We start from the raw sequence: 20,452 nt of genomic DNA on the forward strand, positions 1-20,452 counted from the left end.
AGGCTTATATCAGGTATGGAGACACTGTCTTTTGAGGACAGGTTGTGTGGATTAGGTCTGTTCTCATTGGAAAAAGAGAAGAATAAGAGACAACCTTGTTGAAACATTCAAGACTCCTGGAGGACATGAGAGAGAGTAGAGGCAGAAAGGTTATTTCCCCTTGTGGGAGAGTCTAGGACCACAGCACATCATCGCAGAATATGAGGTCACACATTTAAGACCCAGTTGAGGAAGAATTTCTCTGAAGGTTGCATATCTATGGAATTCTTTACTACAGACTGCTGTTGAGAGACTCATTGTACTTCGTAAGTATATTCATGGTAAGTATATTCCATACAGAGAGAGACAATTTTAAAATTAAATAAAAGAATCAGGTTTATAGAAAAACAAGCAGGAAAGTGGAGTTGAGGGTTATTAGATCGCCATGATGTTCCTGAATGGCAGAGTAGGTTAAATTACCTACTTCTACTCCTACATCTTATGGTCTTGTCTTCCAGTTTCAGATCTGTACTTACCAGCTCATATCACTTATGGAGGCTTATCATCATAAAAATCAGTGATGAGTCAGTAATTGCCACTCCCAAACAGTAAGCTATTTTGGAATCACTCATTGTTACCTGAAGATTACATCACCTTTACCTTGAACTTCACTGACTTAATCAAGACAAAGAATAGGATTCCTACCATATGACTAAATATACACAACAAAAGCGATGCCAGTCACAAGGGCTGTACAAAAAAATAAATATACTCTGTGGTGGAGCTGTAGCTGAAACAGCGTTTGTAAGTAAGGTACGACAAAACAAAAGAATGTTGATTCATTATTGATGAGTCAAATTTGTAAGTATATTTGTAAGTCTATCTCTTTCTGAAAGAATATACAAAATGTCATTCTGCTGAAAAAGACTGTACAGCTCGTATACAGCCTTTACTTTAGTGTAACATCTTGTATTGTCTGGGTTATGAATTTATTATTTGGCCCTGAAGTAAACAAAGCTAGGTGTACATTCTTCCCAACGAAATCATCATTCCACCAAATGGAAGAATGATATAAGGTTGGTCAAAGGGAGCTATTGAAACCATGATTTTATTTGGAAATAACCTTTTAAAAAAAAATTATGAAGCCCTTTGGTTACTTTTATTTTTCCTAACTACAGGATCTAATCAATCCTTTTTTTTGGCAATCTCAAACAATTTTATTATTTCCTACAAACTTAGTAAAATCTAATAATTTAGAAAGTCTTTTAGCAGGATCCATAGTTTATTTTTGATTACATTGCAAATATTTTGCTTCCAGAACAATTTGGGATCATGTATTAAACTGAACAAACCTCCCATCCTTGCTCCCTCTCTTAAATAAAACAAAAACATCTGAACCATCCACATGAACTTTGCTGATCTTTCTTAAAGATGAAATTTGGTAATACACTCTGGGAGTGAGATCCCATTTGGGAAGCAATCGTGAAACTAGAATCAAAACATGTTTAGTTCAAATACAATTTAATTCAAAGTTTCCACCCAAACTAATTTGCGTGATAACAACTTACAATCTCTGTGAGCCAAGGTAATTAGATTAGATTACTTCCAGTGTGGAAACAGGCCCTTTGGCCCAACAAGTCCACACCAACCCTCCGAAGAGCAACCCACCCAGACCCATTACCCTACATTTACCCCTTCACCTAACACTGCGGACAATTTAGCATGGCCAATCACCTAATCTGCACATCTTTGGACTGTGGGAGGAAAGAGAGCACCCAGAGGAAACCCACGCAGACACGGGGAGAATGTGCAAACTCCACACAGACAGTTGCCAGAGGTGGGAATTGAACCCGGGTCCCTGGCACTGTGAGGCAGCAGTGCTAACCACTGTGGGATTTGGGAGTCTCCTTTCATCAAAAGTATTGCTTGATGTATTTAGGTGCGCTAACCTGGGCAGTATTATTAATACAGCTGAAACATTGGCTTATCACCAGAAATAATTATTTTTAAGGTACGCCCTAGCTTCTGCTAGTGAACAACTAGATTTGTAATGAACAAATACTGCATAAAATAATGCGAGTGAGCCATTAAATAGTTTAGTTTACACAAGTCAGTCTTATTGTAAATTAAGTTTTTGGGAAACCTTTGAAAAAACACATCGCCTCATGCTTTGAGCTCAAAAGTCTTTCTAAACCAAATAAAAACAACAGAACTTGGAAATCAGAAACAAAAACAGAAATTGCTGGAGAGAAATCAGAGTGAACCTTTCGGGTCCAGTGAACCTGACTCAGAACTCTTCCCGAACCAGTTCTCTCAGAGGAATCTCGTAAGGTCAATCTGGGGATCAGGCCAGTTATTTACAGAGCCTGATCCAGGCAAATTTAATCTTGAACTAGCAAAAAAGCTCATGGGTAACTCAAACATAAGTGGTTTTGTCTATGATCTAATCAGGCTTCTAATTCCTGAACGTATTCTTCTGGTTTTGCCATTGATTTATAGTATGGTTGCAAAGCTCATGGAAAAAGTAAAGAATTAACACACACTCTCCCCCTCCCATCCTCTAGCAAAGCTCCTGAAGCATTTGTAACATTATTTAACTACTATACCAGATACAGAAAATCACCATTTGTCACAAGTTCTTGTTTTTCCTTTGTTGCATCATTCAAGATAACATTGAGATATGAACATTAAATTTCTTAAACATACACAAAAGCCTTTCAGATGTTATTTTTATATAAAAGATGTCTTGATGTCAAACTTACTTTATTAATGCTGAACTGTCCCTCAAACCTACAGCCTTGGCCATTATTTAGAGGAAGTTTCATGGAGTTATCAATATGGCCAACTTCATGTCTTCCCATTTCATCTTGGATGTCTAATCCAACAACTGAAAAAATAAGGTTTTCATATAAGTAGACATTGCAAGCTGTTAAAAAGACTTTTTAAAAAAACTTAAAAAAGAAAACTCTAAAACAATTCAAAACAGCTTTGACCAATTTGTCTACTTGAAATTCTGAAATCTGCTTTTGGTTGATTAAAAGTAAGTACTCAACTGGTCCTAAAATAACCAGCATTTAATTAGAGAGAGATTTAAAAGAGATGCGCAGGGCAAGTTTTTCACACAAAGAGTGAGGAGTGCCTGGAATGTGCTGCCAGAGCAGGTCGTGGAAGCAAAAACAATAGCAGCATTCATGCAGCTCCTGGACAAATACACAAATAGGAAGGGAACAGAGTGACATGGATCCTGTAAGTGAAGACAGTTTTGGTATGGAAGGGCAAAATGTGTCAGTGCAAGCTTACACGGCCGAAGGGCCTGTTTTTATGCTGTATTGTTCTTTGTTTGTTCTCAAAACCAAGACTGAATTCAGGCCTGTGGTAGGCTGACTATTGTTGACTGATTGTTTTGAGAATCCAATTTTGCAATTTGACCCAAAGATCTTACCAATGACTCGCAAAGGCAATTATTTGCACAAAAGAGCCATTTTCCAGCCGTGGGATTACTTTTTTTTTTGAGAATGTGAACACTGAAGTTCAAAATATATCCTAAGGAGACTTAGATGCATGCAACTCCTAATCCCGTCCTCAGTTCCAGAATATTATGTTATCCGTCTGGTTACAACATTTTGAAGGCTATTAGATATATTTGACATCTACTAGTCTCCCTGGAACAATTTACATAATCAATTTCTAAACCTCATCATTGCACCCCTACAAATACTACAAAGAATGATATCATGACAAACCAGGAAGAGACCACAACATTGCACAAGTTCCTCTGTGCATATGTGCAAATTAAGATAAATTTTGGATAACGAGTCAGGCAGTGCAGGAACCACATTGCATGTACTTACAAGCTTTGATATCCGCATGGTTAGAAGATAATTTTGTGGCAATATCACATGTCTCCAGCCAATAAACACTGATGTAGTTCTGACTGTCATGACAAGCACTGATGTCATTCGCAACCAGCTTTGCCTGCATGAAGGATTCTAACTAACAGTGAGAAATAAGGCATTTTCCATTGAGGGTTTATGTTAACTCCGTGTCTAGTGGGATTAATAATGTTATGACTCTTGCAATTTGGGGCCTTTTTGCAGAAATAATACAGAGGATAAATGCTGACTCAAAGGACATACTAACCATTTATCAAAAACTAGATAAGAAAAGCTGAATCCAAGTTGGGCACATCATCCTTTCTTTCTGCCACTGGTTCCTAGCAGCTGCCCTAACAGCACTTTAACCCCAAGATGATGCTTGACACAGCACGATGTGTGTGTGTGTTTTTTTTAAACATTTACCAAAACCCGAGCTACCTTTGGAAGCACAATACCGCACGTGCACAAATGATGTGTAGTACATGGACACAATAGAGAATTGAAGGACACTTCTCACTGCACCAACCTTGGAAAAAGGGTCAGGCAATGTTATAAATCTGGATTTATTTTCTAACAAACACTGACAGTGTTTTGTAAAAATGCACGATGAGTGCCAAGAGGAGTTGATCTGGCTTTCACTTGAAACAGGATATTAGGGAGCTAGGTGCAGCCAGGGAAGCTCATGTTTCAAGTTTATTTTAACTACAAAATTGAATGAGTGAACTGAGAAATGGGTTTATCAGTTGCAGAAACTGAACCAAGCCACAACTTTAAAGTAACAACAGAAAGTGGTGGAGAAATTCAGGTCAGGCAGCATTTGTGGAGAGAACAAAAAAAAGTATTTTCAGTCCACTATAACTCTTGAAACTGATGAGGGCTGGAAAGTGATGGCCTTATGCTGTTAACAAATGAGGAAGAGGGGAAGTTGGACATTGTGATGGTATTCAAAGCAAAAGGCAAAGAAAGTGCTAATGGTAGTAGAGGAAGTATATACAAGAATAGTTGTAAATTGTCGATGATAATAGCAGAAACTAGGTCAGCTCTGCTCAAACCAAACTCCTGCAACTAAGACATGGGATGCGTGATGGATTGGAGAAGGGTGTGTAATCAAATTGGAGGAGAATATTCATGGTCTGACTTCATTGAACTCAATGCAGTGTCCTTGCTTCTTCTCACCCTTTGTCAATATTGTTTAAAAAAAAAACAAATTTCCCAGCACCCTTCAGATATGAAGAGAGATGTTAAATCCATCTTGAAATATCACCCAGTTTCTCTCTCCACAGATGCTGCCAGATTTGCTGAGTTTCTCTAGCACTTTGTTTTTAAATTCAGATCCCCAAAATGCACAGTACTTTGACTTTATACATAAAATGAGAAACTATTTCGCATTTAAAAGTAGGAGACTGAAATATATTCTACGACAGTAAGAGGTAGACTTGGTTGAAACACTCAAATTAAAAAGGGCTATTTCACCAACCTTATAAGGAACAGTGATACAGGCTTGAAATCAGATTGGAAGGCAAGAGAAAAATTTGGCCCTTGAGCTTTGCATATTCTGACACAAACAAAAGGGTAAGCTGACTTTTACTCACCATCACACGAAAGGTTAGGTAAACTGATATTTAGATTCACTTCAATTTTTCCTCCACTATCTTTGTCAGGGTCAGCCACGTACAATTCATTCACTCTGTAATACAATGGCAACTGCTCATTTTTGAGAACATTTGGTGATGAGAAAATGTTTTAAATGCTCCAGGCAGCGTCACCAAAGATAAAAAGAAATGCAGTATTTTCCTAGCAACGAGGCATACTAGAGACGGAGACAAGGTGGTACAGGAGCTACTGAGGACTCGGAGGTGAAATTTAAAATTACAAATTCTCTGAAAGGACTTCAACAAGTGGTCCTAAAATCTAACTATGAAATAGAGAAAATAACAAGATAACATTCCAAGGGGAAAATCTCTCAACAATTAGCAAATTGATATTTATATTCAAGGCATTTGTGAATAACATGCAATACAAAGGATATATAGCTTCCGGGCAAATTGTTTCCTCACCTGCAGGGGCGAATTAAACATTTAAAAAGTAAAGCTGCTAAAAATTGTGATCTTAAGTTGGAGGAACAAAATAAGATTTCTAAAGAGCTTTCCTGTTTTCTTAAGAATGTAAAGATCACCAAGGACATTTCTATTAGCCTTTGCTCCATGCTTTGGCATTTCAATGGGAATTGTCAAAATTTCAGCCATCACTCAATGCAGATAGAACTTTTAAAATCTCTTCTCACTCTGAAACCCAGTAGCCGGGCTTGACTTTTTTTCCAAAATTGACACTGAAATGAGGAACGAACTGTGGAGTCAGGAGCAAAAATTGTCCTTGAAATATTAGAGGAAATAATCTACTCCCCCAGCTGCTGCTCTGTTTTCATTCCCAGTTCATACCAGTTAAATAAGCAGTAAGAAGGATATGAGCTTGAAAATATTTCATGCATCTAACAGTTCAGAGAACAGCGATACAGAATGGGACTACACGAACACTGCAGTAATACCCCCTGACGTTAAGCAGCACAATAATCAGAGGTAATAATGTACTGGACCGTCACTGGTCTCGAAATCCAGAGACAGCCAATGTCCAAACACATGGGTTCAAATCCCACCACGGTTGATGGGGAAATTTAATTCCAGATTTTTTTTTTAAAATTTCAATATGGAATTAATCTGGCAACTGCTGTCATTGTTCTAAATACCCTTAGAGAAAGATCTATCCTTACCTGGTCCGGCTTACACATGACTCCAGACAATGTGCTTGACTTTTAGCTGTCCTCTAAAATAGACATTTAAGGGAAGGACAAAAAATGCTAGGCCAGCCAGTGAGGCTCATAGTTTATGTACTTTTCTTTTGAAAAGCACAATACTTAGTCACATATTAAGAGGTTTAGTCAAATGCTCCCAACTGCTAAACTTGATGGATTGAATTATTTGCTCCCATAGGATGAGAGCTTGGAAGTGGGCAGGATACTTAATTAGGCAGGTTACCAACACACCACTATCTCCTTGCCTTTTCAGAATCACATTGAGCAAGAAGATATATGGTAAACCTCACAGGCAACTGAGGCCCTGAGATGGACAACTTATGACCACTTTAGAACCTGAGCTCACCGTGCAAGGTGAGCTTTAGAACTCTGCAAGCCAGTGAGCAGCTTGTCATCTTAGGGCAGAGGGCTGGTTCCTGTAGTCAAAGGAAGCAGTGTTTAATGTCCACTTCCTTCATCAGGCAGGTGTTGTTCATTAGGAGTCACCAATACCCTGCACACCCCCCTTCCTGCATTCCACAACTGGTAAACGCCATCCATACCCACTCCACCTTTACATTTGCTCTGGTCCCTCTACATGTCCTAGGATTCCAGGGAGGGCACTGCCATCAGCAGCCACAGCCTCCTCACCAATACTGCTGCCAAGAACAAAAGCTGTTGGTTTCGGACTCGTTCGGACTCGTTCACGATTGATGGGACTCACACCCCAGGGATCTTGATTCTTGGCAAAGGTCTGCCAGTGGCCATGTCATTGCTTCATTGGCATGTGGTTCAGCTGGCTTCCCTGGATGAGACAGTATGGCCAGCTAACCATGAGGCTTAATTATGGTAGCATTTTTAAGATGGTGGCCGTATGAAGAAGAGTCCTGCATTGACAGATGCAGCTTCTGAAACAATTGAATGCAATCAACCCAGCCATGTCAGTCGAGATCACAGAGTATCAAGTGGCTTCCCCTGACTCATCAATCCCCAGTTTTCTCAGTCACTACCTCATCCGTGACCACGTGGCTTGGGAGATAAAAGTCACTATAGGGGAGCCATTGTTCCACAGCAAGTGGCCTTTAGGCTCAAATTCCTCTACATGAGGAAAGGGAGAAAATGGGATCTTTTTGCCCTGCGGATTTCTAGAGCAGAGGCAACCGCATGGTTTTAAAGATTGCTGAATGCCTATCTATGCCTATTCGAGAGACCCCAAAAGTCCACATTGAGCAACACTTGCATTTAGAGTCAGAGATGTACAACATGAAAGCAGACTCTTCGGTCCAACCCGTCCATGCCGACCAGATAACCCAACCCAATCTAGTCCCACCTGTCATCACCCAGCTAATATCCCTCCAAATCCTTCCTATTCACATACTCATCCAAATGCCTTTTAAATGTTGCAATTGTACCAGCCTCCGCCACTTCCTCTGCCAGCTCATTCCATACACGTACCGCCCTCTGTGTGAAAAAGTTGCCCATTAGGTCTCTTTTATATCTCCCCCCACCCCCCTCACCCTAAACATATGCCCTCTAGTTCTGGATTCCCCAACCCCAAGGAAAAGACTTTATCTATTTATCCTATCCATGATTTTATAAACCTCTGTAATGTCACCGCTCAGCCTCCGGCGCTCCATGGAAAATAGCCCCAGCCTGTTCAGCCTCTCCCTGTAGCTCACATCCTCCAACCCTGGCAACACCCTTGTAAATCTTTTCTGAACCCTTTCAAGTTTCACAACATATTTCTGATAGGAAGGAAACCAGAATTACACACAATATTCCAACAGTGGCCTAACCAATGTCCTGTAGGACTTATGAAAATACACTCCAAGGTCTGTTTGCTCAGCAGCACTCCCTGCGACCTTACCATTAAGTGTATACGTTCTGCTAAGGTTTGCTTTCCCAAAATGTAGCACCTCGCATTTATCTAAATTAAACTCCATTTACCACTTCTTAGCCCATTGACCCATCTGATCAAGATCCCACCGTAATCTGGGGTAACCTTCTTCGCTGTCTACTACACCTCCAATTTTGGTATCATCTGCAAACTTACTAACTATACCTCTTAGGCTCACATCCAAATCATTTATATAAATGACAAAAAAAAATAGAGGACCCAGCACCGATCCTTGTGACACTCCATTGGTCACAGGCCTCCACTCTGAAAAACAACCCTCCACCACCACCATCCTCTTTCTTCTACCTTTGAGCCAGTTCTGTATCCAAATGGCTAGTTCTCCCTGTATTCCATGAGATCTAACCTTGCTAATCAGCCTCCCATGGGGAATCTTGTTGAACGCCTTACTGAAGTCCATATAGATCACATCTACCGCTTTGCCTTCATCAATACTCTTTGTTACTTCTTCAAAAAACTCAATCAAGTTTGTGAGACATGATTTCCCACGCACAAAGTCATGTTGACTATTGCTAATCAGTCCTTGTCTTTCCAAATTCATGTACATCCTGTCCCTCAGGATTCCCTACAACAACTTGCCCATCACCAACGTCAGGCTATCCTTCAATTCGCCACCAAAGCCTGACACAGGAGATTTCTTTTTCAAAGGACATAGCTGCATCATGCTTGCGTTGATGGTATCTGTGCTGGGGAAGGAGCACAAACGTGGTGACATTATTTTTCCATCTCTCTTCTCTTTATTTTCTGCAAATGTTTGGTGTTGCTCTGTTGTCTTATTGGATTGTAGCATTCCCAATGTAATTCTCTCTTTTTACTTTTGGATATGTGTAGTGATTCTGCTGTAGCAAATTTGCTTAAGGACAGTTTTAAAATTATTAGAACATGATCATAGCTAACACATGGGAAGAGTGTGCGCTGTTTTAGAAAGTGAACTTTTTGTAAAATGTGTGACATAGTCTGTTATCTGTTTCCTTTTGCACATCAGGGATAGAACTTAAAATTGGAGTCAAAACATTTTTTGCATAAAGACCACCTTCCACAAAGAAACCACAGAGGTCAAGGGACAGATTGTCGTACTTACATTTCAGTAGCAATGAAGCCAGTCAGTTCTGATAAGAAAAGGAACAGCATGAACACGCAGCAGCAGATGGAAACTATAAAACAAATGAACGCACTTAAACACAAACTCCAATACTCATTTTGCTCAAAGTGCAAGACATGCTGTCAATGTAAAGTGTGAGAAAGTCTGCTGAATTATATTGGTAGAAAGTGAGGACTGCAGATGCTGGAGATCAGAGCTGAAAAATGTGTTGCTGGAAAAGTGCAGCAGGTCAGGCAGCATCCAAGGAGCGTGGGGGCGGAGAGGTCGGGAAGAAGATTGCAGGTCAAGAAGGCGGTGCTGAGTCCGAGGGTTGGGACTGAGATAAGTTGGGGGGAGGGGAAAATGAGGAAGCTGGAGAAATCTGCATTCATCCCTTGTGGTTGGAGGGTTCCTAGGCAGCCCGACCTCTCCACCTCTCCTTGGATGCTGCCTGACCTGTTGCGCTTTTCCAGCAACACATTTTTCAGCTCTGAATTATATTGGTCCAGACCATATTTCAATTTTATCACCATTTATATAGCGTGGTAAAGAGTCATAGTACTTTGGTATATTCACACAACAAAAGCTGATTAACTGATGACTTAGGTGAAGGTAAGCACCTGTAGATAAAGCCGAAAACAAAAACATTTTTAAAAATCTTGATCAGAAAATTGAATTGCCGTTAGTGTTTTACAAATGTAATAACAAATAACAAAAGAATTGTGGATCCATAGTGTGCTATGAATAAATCATTTTCATGTTATCGTTAAAGATGGAATTAAACAAGCCAATAAACAAGTCACAGCTTGATAATTGGGATCACATGACACAGTAGTAGTGTCTCTAGCTCTGATGCCAGAGGTCTGGGTTCCAGTCCACCTGCTCCAAATAGTGTGTCTGAACATATCTGTCCGGGTTGATTAAAAATATCTCAGTAAATGGCAGTGTCACAGATTGTTTTGGAGAAGTAACATCCCACATCATTTCATGTTTCTGACATCAAATCAATTACCTGTATTTGTTAGAGTGATTAAACATTATACAAAACGAAAGTCAAGGGAACATGACACTGCACATCATTGTTGAGCTGCTAAAAATACAGCTAATGAATAAAGTACTGGGGATGTGGGTTCAAACAGACAGTTGGCACATTGAAGACTGCTTGCTTCTTAGGTTATCAGGGCTGGTGAGTACTCCTTGTTTTCCTTCTCTGTACAACAACACTTCAAAGTACCTCATTAGCTATAAAGACATTATTTGATGTCCCAAAGTTATCAAAAGTGTTATGCAAATCTTGTTTCCTTCTCTTCATCAACTTCCTGATGTTTGTTGAGTTCAGAAAAGTCAAAAGATCGCCAAAGTGCAAAATTCCCACATAATAAAAATTGAATGAGCTGCTTGAATAATTCAAAATTTTATTAATTTTCAAAACTAACGAATTACAGTAAGGGCAGCCAGTTTTGAAGCAAGCATTGGACATTTGAACTAAACGTCAAGCAGACCTGCCCCAGAGATGCTCCTCACACAAACTTGTTCATGAGCAAATTCAACAGGAGATGATTCTACCTGTTCCTTTGCAAGTCACGTCACAAAATAAATAAAGTTGGATCAGGACTGTGGCTAAAAGTTAAGAGACAATCTTTTCAAATGTTAGATTGGAGCCAACACCCTTGGTCCATGGAAAATAAAGACTACTGATCTATGAATTCTGGGGGCAAATTGAATAGGTAATAGTAACATCCAGGAAGAAGCACAAATAGTGGTGGCATGATGGTTCATTGGTTAGCACTACTGCCTCACAGCGTCAAACACCCGGGTTCAATTCCACCCTCAGACTGTGTAGAGTTTGCACATTCTCCCCACGTCTGTGTGGACTTTCTCCAGGAGCTCTGGTTCATCCCACAGTCCAAAGACATGCAGGTTAGTGGATTAGCAATGGTAAATGCAGGGCTACAGGAACAAAGTAGAGGGGTCAGTCTAAATGGGATGGCCTTTGGGGAGTTGGTGTGGACTCGATGGGCCAAATGGGCTGCTTCCACATGAGTGATTCTAAGATAAGGGATGTAGAATGGATGGATTGGAAGCCACATATTCCATTAGTAGAAAGGTCAATAACTGGGGGTATATTTAAGTTAAGGAGGTAGAAAGCTAAAAGGAAAGTTGAGGAGAATAGGTTTTCATCCAGAGAGTGGTACAAATCTGGAACTCACTGCCTGAAAGAGTGGATGAGTCAGAAATCTTATGACATTCAAGCAATATTTAAATATTGACTTCTCTTAGTGAGTTTTGAGAAGATTTGTAGCTCAGGTTGAGGCTCTGGATGTAAGTTTGCTCAGGGAGCTGGAAGGTTCATTTTCAGACATTTTGTCACCATACTAGGTAACATCATCAGTGAATCTCCAGTGAAGCACTGATGTTATGTCCCGCTTTCTATTTGTGTGTTTAGGTTTCCTTGGATTGGTGATGTAACTTCCTGTTCTTTTCTCAGAGGGTTGTAGATGGTGTCCAAATCAATGAGTTTGTCGATAGAATTCCAGTTGGAATGCCACACTTCCAGGAATTGTCATGTGTGTCTCTGTTCGGCTTGTCCTAGGATGGATGTGTTGTCCCAATCAAAGTGGTGTTCTTCCTCATCTGTGTGTAAGGATACTAGTGATAATCGGTCAAGTCTTTTTGTGGCTAGTTGATGTTCATGTATCTTAGTGGCTAGTTTTCCACCTGTTTGTCCAACAGCAGTGTTTGTTACAGTTCTTGCAAGGTATTTTGTAAATGACGTTTGTTTTGCTTGTTGTCTGTATAGGGTGTTTTAAGTTCATTAGCTTATGTTTTAGTGTGTTGGTGGGTTTGTGGGCTACCATGATGCCAAGATGTCTGAGTAGTCTGGCAGTCATTTCCAGAAAAAGAACAGGAAATGACATCAGCAACCCAAGGAACCCTAACCACATAAATAGAAAGCAGGCCATAACACTAGTGCTTCACCGGCAGCTCATTGATGACGTTAGCTAGTATGGGGACGAAAAGTCTAAAAACGAACCGTCTAGCTCAGCAAGCAAACTTACATCCATTCACTTCCCTGAATGCAATACTCTCCAGGGCTATCGCCAAGAGCTGGAAAATGGGAATAGTGCGATCAGATCTTTTTGACCAGTATAAATGTGATAGGCCAAACAGCCTCCTTCTGTGCTGTAAACACCTATGAGTCAATGAGACATTGTCTCTACTATTTTATGTAAATCACCAAAAATAATCCAACAATGACTTAGATATCCTCAGCAATCAAATGACATCAAAAAAAACCCTTTTGGCAGTGGAAAACAAGACCAGCATAATAATTTCATAGAATGAAACAGCAGGTTATTTGGCCTATTGCGTCTGTGTCAAGTCTTTTGAATGAGCTAATCAATTATAGCTTCAACCCTACAGTTTCCCCACAGCCTGCAATAATTTTTCTCACTTCATCAAATATTCAATTCCCTTTTGAAATTCATTTCTGAGCATACTTCAACCACGCCTTTCAGGCAGTACTTACCAGATCATATTCACTGAAAAATACTGCTTCTTACATCATCACTGGTATTTTCGACAATTAATTTGAATCCATGCCCTCATACTTCAGTTACCAATATTTTAGTCACTGGAAAATACCTTATCCTTCAGTTATTCTATCAAAACCCTTCTTGACTTTGAGCATCTCTATTAAATTTCCCTTCAACTTTCTCTGCTCTAAGAATTGCCCGCTCACAACACCCTCACTCTCCAGTATCTCCACATCAGTGTATACATGTCCCCCTCCAAGGGCATCGAAGCATGAACACAGACACAAAAAGGCAGCAGCAGTCTGGAACTCTCCTGCAGTTTTAAGGGCTAAGCTTTATGCAACTGTCAATGTGGAGTTTGCATGTTCTCCCTGTGTTTGCGTCAATTTCTGCCGGGAGCTCCAGTTTCCACCCACAGTCCAAAGATGTGTAGGGTAGGTGGATTGGCCATGCTGAATCGTTCCGCAGTATCCAGGAGGTGCAGGCTAGGGGATTAGCCGTGATTAGTACAGTGTTACAGGGAAAGGATGGGGGGGGTCGGGAGGGAGTGGTCTTTGGAGGCCAATGGCCTCTATCTGCACTACATGGATTTGATGATTCTATGGTGTTATTCAGAAAATCAATTACTTATATTACTGCCTGCAAATCCCAAAGCATTCTGCAATGTGCCAGCCGGAGTAAAATTTCTATTAGGAAAATTTCTATTAGGAAAATTTCAGAGCTTGTGACACAAATGGTTTTGATGGAAACTATATTCCACTTGATTGTCAAGTGATCCGCAGTGACACTGTAGGAAATCACAGAATCTCTGCCACCCCCTTGCAGCTGCTGCTGGTTTGACACAGCCTGGGAACCAATACTTACTGTGGAACTCCCCCTAGTGTGGCTTCCTGAAATTCCCCTCCAGTGACATGAGCCAAAGCGGTGAGCTGTGGGCAGCACTCACTGTTCATGAGATCACTGGGGTGGAATGTTAGAGAATGACAGGAAGAATAGTCTGGGCAGAAAATGTCAGTTCCCACTTCTCTTTTAACCCTCAGTTTTTAGAAGAATAAAAATAAAAGTCAACGAATTGTATGTCAAAGGGCTTCTCAGGAAAGAAAACGTCATATTGGAATCGAAATATTAACTAAGCTTTGCTCTTTACAGATGTTGCCAGATCTGTATTTTGTTTTATTTAAAATGTCTCATTGCTAAGTTCAAGTGGGTGCCAGTGTTGCATAATCTGATGTGACAACCCCAATATGGAAGGAAATACACTATATTAATTGCAAGCATTTAAATATTTTAATAGACATACGTAGAAACTGTGACATAGAAAACAGGCCACACAGCCCACAAGTGCATGCTGGTGATTATCACCATGAGAAGTCCCAATGATATGTGCCCACTCCATTTCATACCCCCTTGCTCCCCTGCCCTTCAAAAATCTAAGCGAACTTATTACTACATGTTAGCATGGCCACATCATTAATTCCAAACCCTCAACTCAGTAAAGATGTTTCTCCTGTCTGCTGTCCTGAATCTCGAGTTTGTATCTGCCCTCTCATTCAAACACTACAAAGTGCATTTCTATCCATTTTATTCCATCTTATACTTAAAATGGCAATTACCCACCACATTGACAATGCAAAGCTTATACCCACCAATGCTGTCACAAACAGGTACATCTCGAACATATTTGGTTGGTGAGAACAGGTTCATGTCAGTTATACCAATGACTCTCACACCACATGCAGCATCTAGAATTCAACCAACTAAGTCATTGGTAGTATAACAAAGCCAATGAAAACACCCATAATTATCAGCACTTGCATATGCTGTGTCCTTCTCTCCTCAGTGCCTCCAGTTGGCATTCAACTTGGAGGATCACTGATTCATGAGTTAAATGAGGATGGTGGGTTGTATCTAACAGATTGTTTAGCCCGTGTCAGACCCGAGGCTCCAACATTTCAGGATGATTTTTAGTCAAAGCCGCTTTCACTTATTGTTTACCACTGTGCTTAACACACCCCCCCCCATGACAGGACATATCCAAGGATGGGGGCTGGGGGAGTCTTGCTGGAACTTTGACTAATCTATGATTGTATCTCGACTAGTCTGTGAGACAACTCTCCCAATTTTGACATCAGTCCCCAATAAGGAGGGCTTTGCAGCTACTTTCGGGCTGCACCACTTTGAGTGATAATTCAATGCCTAGATCACTCAAGTACTCCATCAGTTTTACCTTCATACTTTGTAGCAGCTCGTCACAAGTGAGTGACTTTGCAAGGCATTTCAGCAGGGAATTAAAAAACATGATCAACTACATAGACGTAGGGTTGGAATTGCGTTTAGGACCAAAATGCCAAACACAAGAGGAACAAGAAAAAAAATTCATAGAAATGCAGATGCTGGAAATGAGAAACAAAAACAAATTACTGGAAAAGCTCAGAGTATTTGGTAGCGTCTGTGAAGAGAAATCAGAGTTAATATTTTGGGTCCAGTTACCCTTCTACAGAACCAATAGTAGCTGGGGAAAGGTTGGTGTCATTGCACAAGATAGTGGGGGAGGGGGCGAGGTAAGGAGTAAACAATAGATGGAGAGAGAGTCCAAAGAGATAGGAAAACAGTTGAACAGACAAAGGAGTAGTTAAAGGTCAGTCTGGGATAACGCATAGCTGCTAATAGGGGCTATTAGTAGCTGACAATGAGTTTGTGTGGCAGCAGCCCATGTGATAGGGGTTGGGGTAAGGTCATGGCATCAAGGGGGAGCTACTGCTGTCATGGAGGGAAGAGCAGCAGACATTTCAAAGGACTCCTTGTTGAAGGGGGCATAATCAGAACAGATGCGATGGGACGGAGGGACTGGAAGAATGGAATAGTCTTTCCAGGGAGTAGGATGTGAGGATGTATAGTCAAGGTAACTGTGGAAGTTGGTGTTTGATAGAGGATATTGGTGGCCAGCCTATCCCCAGAAATGGAAACATGTCGAGGGAGGGATGGGAGAAGTCAGAGATAGACCAAGCAAAGATGAGAGCAAGCTGAAAATTGGAAGCAAAATACATAAACTTCTCCAATTCAGGACAAGAGAAGGAAGCAGCACTGATGATGTCATAGATATAGCGGGGAAAGAGTTGTGGGTGAGAGCTGGATTAGGACTGGAACAAGGAATGGTCTACGTACCCCACAAAGATGCATAAGTGGAGCCTGTGTGGGTACCCATGGCCACCCCTTAGACCTGACACAAGTGAAATGGTTGAATTTTAAATAAGAATCGGGTTTACTGATCTTTATCCCAGAAATTAGTCTTTTCCTTTAATTGAATTTTGATCTTTTAAAAGTCATTGCAGGATTTGAACTGATATTTTCTAGATTACATTTTAGTGACATGTTTGGAGCACTATTGTGAACAGGGTGCTTCAACAAAGTAACTATTTTTTTCATAAGTAATATCAATTTGAAGATTTTAGAGCTATTAATGTTGCTTCTCCTGTTCAAAACTGAAGAGCAATGTACAATAGGCGACAGCCTTCAATCTTTCGGAGCCTGACATAGGAAGATGGAAAATAGGAGAAGTCGGTGCCTTGACCCTTCGTGTCTGCTTCACCAGCTAACCAGATCATCGAACTCAGTGCCCTGTTCCCACTTTCTCTCCATATCCTTTGATCCCCTTAGTCCAAAGCAGTATATAGTCATTCATCTGTATCCATAAGGGTGTTCATGGATACAGATGTATCCAGAGCTTGTTTAAAAAAAAAATGCAGATACATAATTTTTGCCCACGGATGTTGATTTTTGTTGTTACTTATTTTTTGCCATGGATAAGTGAATATGTGATTCGTGCTTTTGTGTATACAGAGAATTTACTCGAACTCCTTCTTGAAAAGGATCAATGATTTGGCAATAGTGACGTTCTATGGTAAAGAATTCCACAGCCTCACCATTCTCTGGGCGAATAGATTGCTCATCTTAATCCTAAATTACCTACCCTGTTTAATTAGTGTGGGTGGGGATAAAATATATTGCACATTAAAATTTTATTATTTCTTTGTTAAGAGTTGCGTTTTAAAATTCAGTAATTAAAGATAGATGCTCCTTAATCACTTGTTCTCTCAAACCACATTCAACTGTACTGTTTGCACTTCCTCTTATTTCTGAGAAATTCCTGAAGGTATGACTCCTCTTCTCAGAATACTTCTGTTTTGACATCGCATTCAGATTGTAGCAACAAATAGCTCAAACAGATTTTTTTTAATTAAGAAACAGAAGTTCCAAATTGTCGTCATTTCGTTATACAAATTACACCCTTACAGCAGCTAAAACATTAATTTCATTACACAAGGAAAATAGGATCATGGCTGATCGTCTAACTCCGTACCCTGTTCCCACTTTCTCCCCATACCTTTGATTCCTTTAGTCCTGAGAACTATACCTTATATGGAAAAATAATCTGTAATTTTAACCTATTTTGAGAGAAATATACATTCCAATGCCCGTTTAATAGTTATTCTTGTTACTTTAAACAAGAACTTTGGGCTTTCATATTTGAGCCACCTGTCTCTAAAGGATACCTACCTTGTCTCTCTCTGAAAAGTGAGAATGCCTTATTTGTGTATATAAGCACTATCCAAAATCAGGGAACACTTATTTCTATGTTTTATTTCAGGATTAGATTTATCTCAACTTTCAAAATAAAACTTAGAATTAGTTAGCAAATAGATTTTTGCTCTGAGACAGTAAATGCTCAATTTATATTGTCCACCCCATTTTCATAATTAACTCTAATTTTCATTTTAGAACACCATACTTCATGCTATATAGCCTTTAAAGGGTGCGATTGATTTATGAAGTAATGTCACTGAACGACAGAAAAGATGTGGGTTATGACGAGTATCAAAACAGAGGAAATGTATTACAATATTAGGAGATGTGATCTTACAGTCACAATAAGTCAACTACTATGACTCACGATGCCAAATTGTCAAAAATGAGTAATTGTATGCATTTCCACCGTCCAGTTATATATCATGTGATTTTCTGAAATAAAGATCAGGAAAGCTTGGTTACGCCATCCAAGAGCAGTAACTAAACCTTGAACTGGCGGAACTAGACCACAAGTACACAGAAATGCAATGTTTAAGACAAACACTAAAGTACTTTTCTACTTCTAAGCAATTCCAAAAAAAAAATACATAGTATCATAAAGAAACATTATTTGGATTTATTTGGGGCTCTATAAATGGAAAAATAAAGTGAAGACTCAACATTTGAATTGTACACGGCAATGATTAGGCCATAGTTAGCAAACTGCATGAAAGTTTCAGGCACCTCATTATAAGAAGGACATTAAGATTTTAGAATGTACGCAATGTAAATTCAACAGCATGAAGTCAGAAATGGGAAGCCATAGTTTCAGGTGAGATTTGAAATGCTACTTCTACTCCTACAGGAACAAAGACAGTTAACAGTTTTAAAATAGCATTATTTTTAAAAGATGCAAAATTGTATCAATGAATATTACTCTGGTTAATCAATAACCAAATGTCATCAATTTACTTTGTCAAATTATTAGTTTTAAGAAAAGGATAGCATGAATCAAATGAACTGAATGATCTTCTCTAACATTCTGTAAAATTCATATTAAATAAAATTTGACTAAAACACAATTGCTTTATCATCAGGCCATACAATACAATACAAGATTGTATTATGACTATACATACATTAGATTTTGAATTAGCATTTGCCCAGGAACACAAAAAAAAAATTATGGGGTGAAATCTTCCATTCTGTTGAGAAACCTAGGCATTTGCAAAGACGTTTGCAAAATATACCAAAATACCTGACTTTTCTCTTAAGGTTTAAATGCCCAGTTCAGAAATATAATAATGAATAGTAACTTTTGATTTATCTGCACTTTATCTTGTTATTAGCTCAACGCATCTCATTTCTATGCAGCACGCAATTCTCCTTTCTGTCTTCAAGAAATTAGCGGATATAATCTTTAACGTGAAATATGTCAGGTATAGACAGGATAGATGGAGTGAATCCTTAGAAGAGTATAAAAAGGCAGTAGGAGTATACTTAAGAGGGAAATCAGGAGGGCAAAAAGGGAACATGAGATAGCTTTGGCAAATACAGTTAAGGAGAATTGAAATGGTTTTTACAAATACATTAAGGACAAACGGGTAACTAGGGAGAGAATAGAGCCCCTCAAAGATCAGCAAGGCGGCCTTTGTGTGGAGCTGCAAGAGATGGGGGAAGATATTAAACCAGTGTTTTGCATCAGTATTAACTATGGAAAAGGACATGGAAAATATAGAATGGAGGGAAATAGATGGTGACATCTTGCAAAATGTCCATATTATAAAGGATGAAGTGCTGGATGTCTTGAAACGCATAAAGGTGGATAAATCCCCAGGACCTGATCAGGTGTACCCTAGAACTCCATGAGAGGCCAGGGAATTGATTGCTGGGCCTCTTACTCAAATATTTATATCATCGATAGTCACAGGTGAGATGCCGGAAGACTGGAGGTTGGCTAAAGTTGTGCCACCATTTAAGAAAGGTGGCAAGGACAAGCCAGGGAACTACAGACCAGTGAGCCTGACATCGATGGTGGGCAAGTTGTTGGAGGGAATCCTGGGGGACAGGATGTACATGTATTTAGAAAGGCAAGGACTGATTAGAGATAGTCAACATGGCTTTGTGCATAGGAAATCATGTCTTTCAAACTTGATTTTGAGTTTTTTGAAGAAGTAACAAAGAGGATTGATAAAGGAAGAGAAGTAGATGTGATCTATATGGACTTCAGTAAGGCATTCGACAAGGTTCCCCATGGGAGACTGGCTAGCAAGGTTAGATCTCATGGAATACAGGGGGAACTAGCCATTTGGATACAGAACTGACTCAAAGGTAGATGACAGAGAGTGGTGGTGGAGAGTTGTTTTTCAGACTAGAGGCCTGTGACCAGTGGAATGCCACAGGATCGGTGCTGGGTCCTCTACTTTTCATTATATAAATGATTTAGATGGGAGCATTAGAGGTATATGTAGTAAGTTTGCAGATGACCCCAGAATTGGAGGTGTAGTGGACAGCAAAGAAAGTTACCTCAGGTTACAAAATGATCTTGATCAGATGGGCCAATGGGCTGAGGAATGGCAGATGGGAGTTTAATTCAGATAAATGTGAGGTGCTGCATTTTGGGAAAGCAAATCTTAGCAGGACTTATACACTTAATGGTAAAGTCCAAGGGAGTGTTGCTGAACAAAGAGACCTTGGAGTGCAGGTTCATAG

General features: G+C 39.8%; 1 protein-coding gene across 11 annotated transcripts in view; it reads right to left on the reverse strand.

The window, feature by feature from the left end:
- The window catches only part of ergic1 (endoplasmic reticulum-golgi intermediate compartment 1), a 135,860-nt gene that overhangs the window by 64,677 nt on the left and 50,731 nt on the right, over nucleotides 1–20,452 (reverse strand). For all 11 annotated transcript variants that reach the window (XR_006313634.1, XR_006313632.1, XR_006313633.1 and 8 more), the window contains exons 3-5: nucleotides 9,639–9,711; nucleotides 5,447–5,541; nucleotides 2,742–2,866 (exon numbers count right to left, since the gene is read on the reverse strand). Coding sequence is in view for 4 of the 11 variants with exons in the window: in XM_043703794.1 (XP_043559729.1) it covers nucleotides 2,742–2,866; nucleotides 5,447–5,541; nucleotides 9,639–9,711 (293 nt within the window). In the remaining 7 variants the exon portion in view is untranslated. The remainder of the gene's footprint in view (nucleotides 1–2,741; nucleotides 2,867–5,446; nucleotides 5,542–9,638; nucleotides 9,712–20,452) is intronic.

This window comes from Chiloscyllium plagiosum, chromosome 14, assembly GCF_004010195.1.
Source record: "Chiloscyllium plagiosum isolate BGI_BamShark_2017 chromosome 14, ASM401019v2, whole genome shotgun sequence".
NCBI classification, from domain to species: Eukaryota; Metazoa; Chordata; class Chondrichthyes; order Orectolobiformes; family Hemiscylliidae; genus Chiloscyllium; species Chiloscyllium plagiosum.